The sequence below is a fragment of the Nipponia nippon genome, unplaced genomic scaffold, assembly GCF_047370975.1.
Source record: "Nipponia nippon isolate SJK-2023a ecotype South Korea unplaced genomic scaffold, ASM4737097v1 scaffold_15, whole genome shotgun sequence".
Taxonomy (NCBI): Eukaryota; Metazoa; Chordata; class Aves; order Pelecaniformes; family Threskiornithidae; genus Nipponia; species Nipponia nippon.
Genome location: NW_028262331.1, coordinates 9,277,003 through 9,291,208, shown reverse-complemented (window position 1 = coordinate 9,291,208; position 14,206 = coordinate 9,277,003). Strand labels below are relative to the sequence as shown.

Here is a 14,206-nt window from a genome sequence, read left to right as displayed (position 1 = left end):
ACCTCTTAGATCTATTTGCTGTTTATGAGCTTCCAGCAGCAAGAAGCAGACCCTGGAGAGGCATCTAAGGGGTAACAGTCCCAGCCAGGTAGTCGTGACTGCGGTCATCATCGGGGCTACAGAGCACGGCATGGCACAGCAAGGCAGCCCTCCTCCTGCCAGGCTCCTCACACCCGTGGTGCTGCCACAATTTATGATACCCACCAGAAACAGCGCAAAATTACGTCTTGGCATATCCCTGGCATCAGCTGTCTGGGATATCTCCTGGATGCTACCCAGGCTCTGGACACTGAACATCAACACGGTACCTGCCCTTTGCCCAGCAAACCCATCCCACAGGCCCCGTAGGGCCAAGCGGCACCTCCTGCCCATCTCCTGCCCGTGGGTGCAGCGTGGCCCAAGGGAGCCACTCAGCTGCTTTCAACCCAGGCACTGAAGCCCATCTCCCTGCTAAACAGGGGTCTGGTTGAGCAGTCGTGTCTTCCCAGTACTGGTAATTGTCCTCCCAGACCGCTCCAGACTCACGCTGCGTTTTTCCAAGCCCTCTCTGCACCCTGCACTTTTTCAGTAGTTAAACAACCAAGATTGTTTTTTTCCTAGCTCACTTAATTTTAAAATTTCCAGTGTCATACAGGCAAACCAAATCGCCCCATTTACGCTGCCCTGAATGTCCCTGCTACCTTAAGGCATTCAAACAATCGCTCCTTACGTCAAGGCTGAAGGCACTTTTTTTTTTTTTTACTGCTTGCTCAGATCACTGTTGCTATGGGCTGGCGTGGGGGAGGAGGAAATACGCTGCTCCTACGATGACAGCTCATTAGAGCAATATCTCTTGCTTATTCTGAGGTATGACTATCCTAAAACAAGCATCATAGGTGCCTGCTTGCTCTTCAGCTCCAACATGCATAAAGCAGGTTCCCACGCAGCCAGGCACGTAGATGCTTTCCTTCCTTAAAGGATCCCAGTACTCTTATTAAGACCAAAGCTGCCGTACTGCAGCCACCCACGGTCCTCCACCAGCCCTCGTCTGCCTTCGCAAGCAGGGTTCAAAGACCACATAACTCCAAGACACCCAGGTGCCTGCACACAGCAGACCCAATGGTCCACGCGTTGCAGGCTGGATCGCCGCCCGTTCCAGCGCAGATTTCCAAGGCAACCTGCAAACACACCACTCGGAGGGCAGAGCCGAGCCTGAGCTTCAGCCTGACACCCTCAGATCACAGCACATGCCTTCTGTGTCATCTCCACTGCAGGCGAGCACACCTCCACTACGCTCAGGGAGTCGGAAAAAAAATATTTATTTATTTTAATTAAATCAAACTCCACCTAATCTTGCAGCAGTGAAGGTCTGAGATGCCTAGCGATACCCTGGAGATCTAGGGTGTGATCAGAGGTCCATGGAAACCACCAGCACATGCACACCCTGAATAACGTATGTTGTAACCAAGTACATCGCTGTACCTTGTGGGTAAGACTCGGCAGCGCTCTTGAGGACAGCCAGGACCCGTTCCCAGCTCTGTCACAAGCTCACCGGGGGGCTTTCCCCCTTCCCAGCCCCAGCATCCCCGCCTACCAGACAAAGAAGCAGCAGATGATAACCCACCGGTGAGCTCCGAGTTCCTCGCTCGGGAGCCCGGGAAAACCTGAGCATCGATCGCAGCCACTGGGCTCCCAGAGCTTGGGCAAGCCCCACACCTCGCTGCGACACAACCCGCCTGTCAGTGCAGCCATCTGCAAAGCACCCGCCGCTGTCACCGAAAGAGCTGTACCAGAACAGCAGGTCCCCACCGTCAGACCACAAGATCAGCCTTTTCTCCTCTCCACACCCCACAACGCAGCCCTGGATTTTCTCCAAAGCCCGCAGAGCTGGGTGCTTTCCTGCTCCCCCCCAGCTCCATCCACACGGCAGCAAGCGCTCCTGCTGCGAGGGCAGGGCGAGAGCCGCGGTCCCCACGCGTCTCTGTCTCATCGGCTCCCATCCTGCGCCCGTGTAATCCTCAACGAATCCGCTTCTGAAAAGACAGATTAACGCGTGCTTGGAGAGGAGCGGGCCTTCCCCCACTGGCTCCCAACACTCCCCAGCAGCAAAATTCAGATGATGGGTCCTGAATTTTAATACACCCCAGATTTACAACCCACCACGAAGGCTCTCGCACACCCCAGCCCAGCCGTGGTCGAAGCAAGCGGCAGCAGGGATTACCACGTCCATCGCCGCCCAGCTGCAGGTGCCGCGATTAAACATCTGTACCAACGCCAACGGACGCAGCGGACTCAGTGCCGCTCACATCTACGCCGATGCTAATCCCCAGTTAAGCTGAGCAGAGCTGCAGCTGATCTGCACGAGCCTAACAGGGAGAAAAGTCTGGCTGAAGGAGCAAGACTGCAGGTCCTCTGCTCCCGCAGCACCCTGGTCCCATGTCACCCTACAGAACCAGGGTGGTTTGCACCCACCCAGGACCGACCAAGGCAAAATAACGATATTGTCAGCCTGGAAATTACCATTAACACTTCCCACATGGACACTGGCAGGAGAGAGGGTTAAAGCTCAACTTTAGCACAGCCACTGCTGTCTGCAGAGCTTAAACTATTAACAAGCCCCAGGAAAACCAGCGTCGTATTTACTCCCCAACACTGTGCCGGCTGCGTCCGGACCTCCCTGCCCCGGGAGACCCTCCACAAACCCAAAACACAGACCAGAAACCCCCTCCGTGCCTGATCGCTGCTCCCATGCCGCCCTCCCACCTCCGCAGGGCAGCAGCTGCCAGGTGTTACATGGGGAAACTGAGGCACGGGACGGCTACCTGATCTGCCTTGTTACACAGCAAGACAGAGGCAGAAAAAGCAGCCCATCAGGTCTCCAAAATCCCAGGAAAGGCTCAGTTATTACCTATTTTTAGGGCTGCAAGCATGACATACCCCAGTATTGCCGCTCTACTGCAAAGAGAAGCGGAGAAGGGGGGGCTGCTGCAATAAGACTTTTTAAAGCACGTTTTGGGAGGAAGGAAGATGAATCCAACCTGGTTTAAAAGCAACCCTTCCCCCACGTGCCTCCTGAGCTTCAAAGCTGAGGAAAACCATTGGGACAGCAAAGAATTTGTTCCCGCTACTCAGGACAGCAATTATGGGATCTCTTTCGCATTTAATCAGGAAAGGATCTGGTCAGGGACAAGCAGCAATAAAAGCACCTCAGAGGCCTTGAGTAGCCACCATCCCTGAGGCAAGGCCTTCATCAAACACAAAACAAGCCCTTCCAGAGGCCAAGGAGAACCTGAAGGTCATTCATTTACACCAGGACCATGCCTTGGGATTATTCTGCCTGGAGCTGCTCCTCCTGCCTTAAAAAAAATAATTCATCAGGAAAAAATAATTCATTGGGCTACTGCGCAGCCCAGCAGCTCTGCAGCCTGCGTGCCAGGAGAGCGACCAGACAGAGGAGAGAGGGAGCGACGAGGTCCATGGCAAGCATTTGGGGACAGCGGCTCATCCACCTTCAGCACGGGGCGGGGGACGGGAGCCAGGCACCAAAATTCGTGCCTTTTGCGTTCAGCCATGACCCCGTTGCTGTAAGTCACAAGATTAAGACAGTGTGGGCACAAAGGCAAACCTGTGTTTTCAGGAATGCCCCGTGAAACCCAGCCCCGGCTGTAGGGCAGAGGGACAGACCCCACCATGGACACCTGGCACTGCAGGGACATCCACAGCTCAACCCCGTGGACAGACGCCCACAGGGGAAGGCCAAAATTTTAACCAGTTGACCTCCAAGCCATAAACATGATTTGCACACAACATAATTAAATTCCACATTCAGGTACTACGAAACAACTTAGCCATTAATTAACCACCTTGGAACACTGAAGGGGTCGAGAGCCTCCCTTGCACGTTACGGCCCTGGCAGCGATCGGTGGAAGGGACCAGCCAGCCCACAAATGGCTGCAGGGGATGCTCAGCTCCCAGGAGGAAGGCTCGGCTACTTCTTCCTCCTCCCACACCACCACCATCACGGCGCTGCTTGATGAAGAGAGCACGAACCTCTTCAGAGATTGGACTGCTCGAATCTGCTATCAATAGCTCAGCTTATCAAAGGCAATTTCTTGAGCAAGATCTAACCTTGACAAGGCAGTCCCTGGTTATAAATGTTACCTTTGATCAATAACTGTCACAAATGCATTAGAATTAATCGGTTAAACCTTGTATTTTAAACCACGTTTATTGCTTCCTGCACAGCTCGCTCTCCACGCCCCAACAAAGAACAAAAGATACACGATATCCACCATTAAATCTCTCCAACGCCTTGAAGCAGGCCATCACCCGAGGGCCCCCATCTCCCCCCGCTCGCCGACAAAGCCTCGCTGCTCCGGGAGGGCAGCAGGTTCCCCCCACCATCCTGCCCCTCTGGCAGCGCAGCCAGGTACCGCTGCGTCAGGGGATGCCCGCCGGTCTCCCGGGAGCAGCCGGACACTTTGTTATTTGGCCTGCAGCGGACCCAAGACGTTGCCATCGCAGACAGGGAGCCCGGGGTGAGCCATACGAGACGAGCCGGCCGGCATGCCGGAGTCGCGCAGCTCTGTGCACTCCGACCCTGCAACCCCGCCAGCTCAGCTGTTTCCAGCAGCGATGCGAAGGACTGCAGGAGCCAGCTGACTTCCCACACCTCTCCCAAGGAGTCTTTTCTAAGTGATGAATTAACAACACTTGGAAGGCGTTAGAGAAAAATAAAATTTAAAAAAAAAAACTTTACAAAATAAGTGACAGATGCCCCTGGCCACCCTACAGCAAGGTATCAAAGGAATGAATGAGCTGCTGGAAGATTTCTGGCAAAATTGAGTGAAGCAGGCGGGACTGCCCCAACCGGAGCTTCTCCCATCGGCGACGGCCCCGGCCACGCAGCCGCAATGCATGCACGGATCCAGTGCTCCGACACCAGGGCCGGAGGGAGAACTCCTGCCAGCACTTTTGCCATTCTCTACAAATATAAAAATAAATATAAAAATACATGAAATTAAATTTTATTGTAAAAAAAAGAGTGCAAAACCAAGCATCAACTGCAAACTCTTTGGAAAGAGCTCCCTGTCTCGTACGTTCCTGTGCTCCAAAAGAAAAGCGCCAGAGTACCTCGACGCCTTTACCATGCCTCTGAGCCAGACCCTACATTCACCACAAACCCTCCCAAGTCTTCCCCCACCCCAGGGGAAGAACACAACAAAATAAAACTTATGCACCACACCAAATAAAAGACCAGAGAGTGGTTTGCCAGCCGGCGGGAGGAAATGTTTTGTACCGTGCATGGGGAAACTCTCTCCCTTTTTTGTGCTGCTGCAAGAACTCAGACACTAAACACAAATTTCTGGAAAACATCAGGAAGAAGAAAGCTGAAGAGCCTTGTAGTGAAGCCATCAAAAGCGATACTCTGCTTTTTGTCTGCAGGATGGAGTGACTGCAGCGTAACGCACCATCCCATACCAGCTGAGCTGTGGCAAGTGATTAAATCACAGCACGTCTTCTGCCACGCTGGAGACCCAGCCGGTCAGCGAGGGGGTCCCTGTGAAGGTGATCATCTAACAGGGAGCAGTTTCCACCAAAGCTTGGTCTTACAGGCTGCTAAAAACTCTTGGCTAATTCATTAAAGCCCCGATGCTCGCTCCTGACTTGGAACGCGCGTAGGTATCTGAAGAGCAGAAAACACTCGGTATGAGCACGTGCCAAAAAGTCTGTGACAGCTGTTAGTACCTCCAGGCTTCTCATTTAAAACAAGCCTTCAACTCAAATTATCTCCTGGCATGCAAAAGTAAAATAAAGCCATTTCAATTATATTTTATTCCTCGATGTCTGACTATTAAAGTTACTGTTGGGTGACCCACACAAAAGCGGCACGAGTGGGGAACACAAGGCTGCTTGTGAGCGGGGACTGCAGGAGGGTCAGCACCGTGTTTTAAAGGGTCACAGCTAGGTGCAATCACAGAGGGGAACCCAGCCGCCGGAGCCCGCGTTTGCCACGCCTGCACATACGAAAACGTGACCAAAGAAAAATCAAATCCAATTTTGAAGCGATACCACCGAAGTCAGCCGGAGCGCTCACTCAAGGCAAGTCAGGCGCGTGGCTTTCCTACAGAGCCAGCGGAAGAGGAAAAAAAAAAAAAAAAAAAAAGAGACTTTTGCAGTTTTTGTAAGTCATTAACATTTTTATTTCAAAAGTCAAATAAAGAGCACTGGAGTCATGACACGGGTTTAATACCAAAATCGTAACTTTGCAATTCCTTCGTTATCTTGCCTCAAGACCTTATCTGATTTTCCAAGAGATTAAGAAATCTTGACATAGCATTTATTGCCCGAGTTAAATTCCCTACAAGACAACATACTCTTTCAGTCACCAGTTTACGGCAGGTTATAAAACCACCATATAGAGTGGTTCCACCCACTTTACCTTAAAATGGATGACTAGTGCATAACATGGAAACATATGCTTTTGTGCTACAAAATGAGTACTGTATGCCTGGTTTTAAACTGTACCGTTTGCACTCTTTCCATTTCAAGCTGTCTTGATTTATTTTTTGGGTTTGCTCCTCTGTACGCCATTATCCACAATGGTATTTAGTGGATTATTCCATTTTAATACAGCAACAAGATTCGTCCTGCAGCAACTACATCCGCGATGCTCTAACCTCTCCTTCATTCACATCTGGCAACACCAAGCCCTCAGCTCCTTCGTATTCCTCTCCTCTCGTCCCTCCGCCACCGCGCCCCAGCCCTGAACATCAGCGCCGCTTCCCCCGTCCTGCCCCGTACGCGTGAGCCGCTCTCCCCGAATTAGCGCATCCTCCGAATCCCCACCACGGCTTCCTGCACGGATGCCATCCTCCCGCTCCCAACCAACAACGACTTGGAAAATCAGCAGCCGGAGATAACAGATGAGTATATTTTGTGGATAGATCTGGTTATACAATAACTAATCAAGGTAACAACATGCTTGCAGAGTGCCAATGGCGCAGACCATCCCATTGCCTTCCTACTGCCCGGAGCATCCGAAGCCCCTCCGGTGGGCAGGAGCCCCGCCGGCAGCTCCCAGGATGGGGTCTGGCCGCATCGCCCACCGTGGCAGCCGCAGCAGGGTCACCCCCCGCACGCAACGCCAACTCCCGCTCCTCGAGATGACTTCTTACAGCCACGTCCAAAGTCCCAAGTCCCAGCATGAGCTCAATAGTCTGAAGCCTGAATATCTTCCTCTCCCCTTTTTTTTTTTTAAAGAAAAAAACCCACACGGTGAAGCTCCTGGAGGAAAGCTTAGTTATTGTAAATAACTCTGCTCCGAAGGCACAGCAGGAGTCGGTAAGAAGCCTCATCTGTGCCGACACAAGCGTCCCTGGCAGCCAGTCCGAGGTGAGGGACCCGTTCCCGGAGTGACCCCAGACCACCTCGCGCTCCACCACCTTCCCTTCCCCGAGCGAGCAGCCCCTCTGGGATCGTCTTCCTCTTTAAGGAAACACGCGTTGCAATAAATAAAACCACACTAGCAACGGAGCTAAACACAGTCCAGACACCTACCGAAACAAATGACCGTGTGCTGCAAACACAATTCGGTCCTTGGAGAGGACGGGAGACAGAATGAAGCAGGGACAAACGTTAGCTGCGGTGTTAAACACAAGTTTTCGAAACGCGACAGTAAAAATAGACTTGGAAGATGCCAAACAGTCAGCACTGCTCAGTAAACGTGCCTACCGCACAACCCAGATAAGTCACCTATATAAAGTGTGATTGCATTTTATGCAGATTCAAATAAGAAGGCAAAGCCTTTAAAAGACTACGCTTTCTGAAATCTATATGGTATTGTGCCAGGGAAGTTTCAGAAAGGCAGGCTTTCAGGCTTCAGAAAGAAGCTCCTCTGTAGCACCAAAGGAAGATAAAAGTTTCATTGATTTTCTTTCCAAAGAACATCAAAATATTTAAAAAGAAAATCAAAAGAAAGGGCAATATTGGCAATGGCTTTTCTTTCTATTTTGGAGGGGAATGGGAAGCACCAGCATCCTTTACCAGATGCCGTGAGGCTACAACAGCCTCACGAAGCCGGAGAATGAAAGTACGTTAAACACCGTCAGCCGCGCGTGGGAAAGCCTTTGGAGAGCTCGGCCTGCCCCGTACGCCGCAGCATCAAAACGTCGGGAAGTCCCAAATTAGAAGCAAGCCCCAAAGGACAGTTAAATACGCTACACCGGTGCGTCTTCTCTCTGCAAGCGGTATCTTTCTCATTCATGACGGAGAATGGAAAAAGTTTTGTTTCTTCCGAGCGTTTCTTTATTTAACCCCACTTCCCAGCAACACCAGCAGCACCAAGCCTTGTTTTCCGTGATTTTTTGAACGATTTATTCTTGGTGCGGTCAACTCTGCCTAGTGAGTCCTTATCCCCTCTGCTAAGGAAATACAAGCGCTGGGTGTTGGTATAGATCTCCCTTGGCTCGGCAGGCACCAAATAACCGAGACAACAATATTTAAGCTGCCTGACTATAACTTTTTTCCTCCCTCAGAGGAAACTTCTTAAAAAGTAAATAAGCTTTAGCTCGTGCCATTGTGAGGGAAAGCCTACAAATGCATCCAGCTACAAAAAAGGATCCTACAGACACTATTTCTCTTAAGCATTTTTATGTTCAAGCCAGCATCGCGAGGTTTTTGACTTAGCTCTAGAGATGCTCGCCATAGGGGTAAACAACACGTTAAGGACCAAAACTCTATTTTAACATTAACTCATGAGAGCATCCCATCTCCTGAAGAGCAGCGTGCGGACAGAAAGCCCGTGACGTCCCACACCGAGCGGGGTTTAACGTGCCCTGGAACATTTCGCAGCCCAGACCCGCTCCTTCCCACCGCGGGGTCAGGCAGCCAGATGCTGGTTTTGACCTCGGTAAGAGGTACCTCAAAATAAAAAAAAAAAACCAAACAAAACTGGATCTGCGCCTCGGGCAGCTTCCAAGCCACCGTCCCCGCTCCTCCGGGGCGGGAAGAGCCCCGCAGGGCCCCGGGAAGGCGCCCACCCAGGGGAGCCCCCGCACCCCGCTCTTCCCTCCGGCCGGGGCGGGCCCGCGGGGGGAGCCCGGCCCGGGGCCGCTCCGCCATCGGCCCCCGCCGCCCGCAGCGGGGCGAGCCGGCGAGCGGCGACCGCCCGCAGCCCGTCCCAGGGCGGGCAGGCGGAGCCCCGGCCCGGCCTCGCACCGCCCGCGGGCCCGGCCCGGCGGCCCGGAGCACCCCCGCCCCGGCGAGGCCTCCTGGGCAGGCGGCAGCGGCGCGGCCGAGGCCCGCCCGTGGGGCGCTCCCGCCGCGGGGCTGCCCGCACGCCCCGGCCCCGGCCGAAAGGTGCCCCCGCCCCGCCGCCGGTACCTCGATCTTGTCGACGCTGCGAGCGCAGCCCACCACCTTCATGCCGTGCTGCACCAGCGCCCGCGCCACGGCCGCGCCGATGCCCACGGAGGCGCCGGTCACCAGCGCGACGCGACCGGTCCAGCGCTCCATGGCCCCGGCCCGGCCCCGCCGCCGCCGCGCACAATGCGCCGCCCGCCCGCTCCGCCGGCCACGCCCACGCCGGCCGCGCCCACGACCACGCCCCCACGCCGACCACACCCACGGACACGCCCAGGACGTGCCACGCCCCCCCCCCCGCCTCGCATGCAGCGAGTTTGTGAGGGCTCAGCCGGCGGGGCCGGGGCAGCCGCCCCGCCCGCCTCGCACCGGCTGGGTTTGGGGTTTTTCCTCCCTAAAACGTCCCCGGTGAGAAGGGAGAGCCCTGGAATCAGAAAGGCGAAACGCTGTTAAACGGCTTTTGTGCTTCAAAGGTAAAATACGTTCTGTCAGCTGGGTAAGGAACAGAGGTGGGCTGCTTTAAATCAAGCATAGTTTGTTAACGTGAAACGGCTGCGTGGACTCCTGTTCTCTTCAACGACGTAATAACTACATGAGCTATATCGCAATCCCGACACTGACTGGATGACCCGTTCGCTCGCACACGCGGCGAGGAGGAGAAGGCTGCTTTGTTATTTTACACGGAGCTCAAAAAGCATCCAAAACCGCAACGCAGACCGCGGGGGGAATCGGCTTTGCTGCTTCCCTGCAGGCGCCCGTGGCAGAGCGGGTGCTGCCGGAGGGTCCCTCTCGCCACAGAGGAGATGCTCGCACCCGGCGGGCACCCACCCACGGCCCGAAAAACCACAGCCCCGGGAAGGAGCTGGGGGTGCCGGGATGGACGCAGGGAGCCCAAACGCAGCGGCCCAGCAAACAAACACGGAGGTGGGGCGAGCGGTGGGTTCGGGAGGCAGAAAACGCGTTGGGTGAGAGCAGAGGACGCAGCTCTGGCCCAGGGTGAAGCGGCTTTGGGAAGGGACTGTCGTCCCCCCGCCCGTCGACCAGGGGGAAACGGATTAATCGAAGAGACAAACGTACAGATATTTAATTTATGAAAGAAGAAAGGGTTGGGATTTGACAATTCTGTTCCAACTCCGCAGAAGTAGAGGCCTGGGTTAGAAACGGGGCAGCGAGCCCTGGCAAGGCCTTCCCTGCTTGCTGCGGGCAAAGGGGGAGCTGGAAACAGGAGCGTGACTGAAGAGACAAGTCAGTCCCCACCGTGGGCAGCGACTGCGCAGACCCGAAGGAGGATAAGCACGTGTGGTTCTTGCCAAAATTATCTTTCTATCAAATCTGAGATTTTGGGCATCCGAGCCAGGCTGGTGCTGGAATCCCGGGGGAGACGCAGCCAGCAGCACGCGGGAGCAGGCGGGGGGTGGGCGCACAGAGCTCCCTGCCCGAGTTTATCCGAGGTACGAGCACGGTGTAGCTGAAAAAGCGGCGTTCGGGTTCCCTGCTAGAGACAGGTAAGAGAAGGAACTTAAAAACGGGCCCTGGCTGAGGTTTGGAGGATGTAGAGCAGCTGTATACAAATAATACAAGGAGGAAAAAAATAAAAATAGGACTTTCAGGGGTGCCGGAATCCTGCAGCAGCCTTTTGTAAGCTTCACAGCAAAATCCTAGCTTTCAAATAAGAGAGCTCGAATACCACTTCTCAAATAAGACAGATGGGCCACTCTCACCCTCCACAAGGAATAGGTTGGTGAGAAATGGGGAATTAGACTTCCTACGGAACACATCTTTTGGGGGCTTTTTCTCCTGGGTGTGACTTTTTTTGCAGAGGAGTGCACAGTCCCGACACCCAGACCTCCCAGGGGCGCAGCAAGAACTGTAAAGCAGTCCAACAGCGGGACAGACCAAATTCCCTCCAAAGCAGAAGCGCCTTCAGTAGTAACGAGCAGCAGAAGTTTAGCAACCGAGCATAAGCCTGCGAGCGGAGGCGGTGATGCACGCAGCCGCCTGCCGCCCGGGGACGGCCTCAGCTGGAGTCTCCGCAGCATCGAGCCCGACGGTTTCCACGTGTGTGTCCAGCTGCGTTCTGCACCCAGCCACACTCCGGCCACCCCCACCGTGCTGGGATAACGAGCTGCCCAGTTCAACTGGGATTAATTTAAGGGATTGGCCTCTTTGCTCTGGAGTTGGTCAGATCTGGAGCAGAACTGCTGACCTCCAGGGTCCATCTGCCGCTGGGGGCAATGGCTTGCTGCAAGGACATGCTGGGAAAGCCGTTTTTGAAGGTGTTTCCTCCCATTCTCTTTCCACCAGCCACACGTTGCTGCGCAGCTTAATTTAAACCTACTTTCAACTGACACAAAACAACGGAGAAGGTTATTAAAGGTCTGATTGCTGAGCACCACCCCTAGAGCTGATAACGCAGCCTGGCACTGAAAATTAAAAAACAAAAAGCATAAATAGAGAGATATTCAGGTTCTTTCGGTTTTGTAAAAATAAATCAATAAATAAAGTAGTAGCCCTCGTGTATCTCGCCCAACAGGGCAAGGGGTGCAGGGGATGTTCCTGGGGGGGCTGGCTTGACCGGGCGCAGGGTCCACAGCAAGCACAGGGCTCCGCCTGGGCGGCGGGATGCAGGAGCGGGGCTGTCGCAGTGAAAAGGGCCCCTCGGCCATAATAAATCTATAGGGAAGGGTGTAGATGCTGTCATGCTACACGTCACAACCACCACATACGGTGCCTGCTCACGGCCGAGCTGGCTGCAAGGGCTCCGGTACACTCCGCTTTCCTCCAAGCCGCGACCCCGAGCACCAAACCGCTCTGTGGTAACACCGCATTTAAAACGAAGTGATCTAAATTCATTTTTTTTTTTCCATCATTTCAGCTCCTGGTAAAGCACAAAACAACGAACGCGCCCCTTAAAAGTGACAATTTCATCAATTTGCAGGGACAACCGCCCATCCGAACAAGCTCCTCGTGCCCGCACAGGCAGCGCGCAGCCAGCAGCTCAGCTCTTTGAAGGTAACCGCGTTTTTCCCCGTAGCTGACAAAAGGAGCATTTGATTGAAGAAACCACCACGACAAAGACTCCCCTTCCTCACTTAACGATGGAAACGTCTTCCTTTCGCAAAATTAGCCTTTTGCCATAGCAAACGCAAGAGTCCGCGTGGCTTCGGAGGAAGCTGAAGGCTCGTTTTCACGAAGCCGAATTCCGCAGTTGAAGTCAGGACTAGGGAAAAGCCCCCGTGTTCTGCGCTGCTCTCGCTGAGCTGGGTCTCGGGTTCATTGCGAGAACCCCGGGCAAGTTAAGCATCGCCCGGCGCAGTGCCTCTTCGTAACGCGTCTGAAACGTGATGCAAAGCCAAGAAAACAAACCTGTCTTTTTCCCTTTATTGGAAAAACTGAGGGACCACAGCACAGAAAATGAGGAAATTGGGAATGATGTTCTGTAATTCTGCTTACGCCCCCCCAACCCCAGAATTTTCTTCTTTTAATGGCGGCTGCTACCAAAATCCAAGTACTGTTACATAAAAAAGCATTCATATCTTTATAGTTTTCTTCTGTGTGAAATAATCAGTAAATATATCTTAACTAATATCCAAAGGGACTATTGATCAGTATTACCGGTTAACTTGGGAAAAAATCATGAAGCTAAAGCTCACTCAAGAACGTATTTTTCACATCCGATTTTGTAAAACAGCTATCAAATAACCAGGTGGGGGTGTGCATTAACAAAGTATCATCTCCTTTAAATATGAAAGTTATTCAGGGCTTTTTTATTATTATGAAAACATTTGTATCTTGATTTCAATTTGCATATCTAATTTTTAATTCCTACATTTTTTGAGTTGCACATGTGCAACGAACAGCCTCCATTTCTAGGTACGCACCGAGACATAACAGCTTCCAGCCCTCAGTGCCGGAGAGGTCAGCTTGTCAGCTGAGTTGGGATGCCTACTGTGCCCGGCCGTACCGCCACCTCCAGTCTTGTCCATTTAGTACCAGGTTTTCAACTGCTTTTCTCTCCATCTCCCACATCCCATATCTTCACCGCTTCTCAGCTCAGCCTCTGACAAACGAGCCAGGCCATTAGATACCGTGTTTGCAAGAACGAGATCTGGCTGCAAGGATATTTATGCAAAAGCACTTGTGTTCTGTCCTCAGAACAGAGCTCATTGTGCCATTAAGAAAACGTCAAGGTGTGTTGAAAACCTGCTTTTTGTTTGATTATGTTCTGATGGGCTCATGCAGAAGCTTTAAGTCTGCTTTGCCAGGGGAGAAGGAAAAGGAGCACAGCGGTCTCCTAACTCACCGGCATCAGTAATTGTCTCGATGAACAACTAAATTAAGCTCCCAAAATCGCACAGGCTGCATGCTCCACACAAATCCAAAACCATCACCAGACTATGCACGCTGACCTTGGGCACAGCACTCACGTCCAGATTGATACAGGACGTCCACACAGCCTAATGCTGCCGAGAGCCACCTCAGGTAGCTCCGCGTAGCGCCGTGCCACGCCGATACATTATCCGAGATCCTGGAAGCGGAACAGCCACTGGATGCCGAGCAGCGCCAGCCAGGCTGGGTGCAGCGCCATACCGACACGGCTGGGGTATCACGGGCCCAGCTTGCTTGGCAATAACTCGGAGATCTCTAAACTGCACGTCAGTGGAGAATCACACAGCCCGGCCGACTGGTTTTCACGAACGCCGCTGAAGGATCTGTACTTCTCCCTGGCAAGTTTACTCACCTCACGCCTGCCTCCATGAAGCTACGCAGACTGAAGCGACAACTATCCACCTGAGCAGCAAGAATTCAGGCTGCTGGGAAGGAGCGTTTAAAGTAGAAGCATGTACACCAACTTTTACTATGC

The 14,206-nt window shown here is 53.2% G+C and overlaps 1 protein-coding gene across 1 annotated transcript in view; it reads right to left on the bottom strand.

The window, feature by feature from the left end:
- DHRS11 (dehydrogenase/reductase 11) overlaps positions 1-9,544 on the bottom strand; it is a 28,656-nt gene extending 19,112 nt beyond the window's left edge. The window contains exon 1 of the mRNA XM_087751749.1: positions 9,364-9,544. Coding sequence (XP_087607875.1) covers positions 9,364-9,495 — 132 coding nt within the window. The 5' untranslated portion in view covers positions 9,496-9,544. The remainder of the gene's footprint in view (positions 1-9,363) is intronic.
- Positions 9,545-14,206: the final 4,662 nt, after the last annotated feature.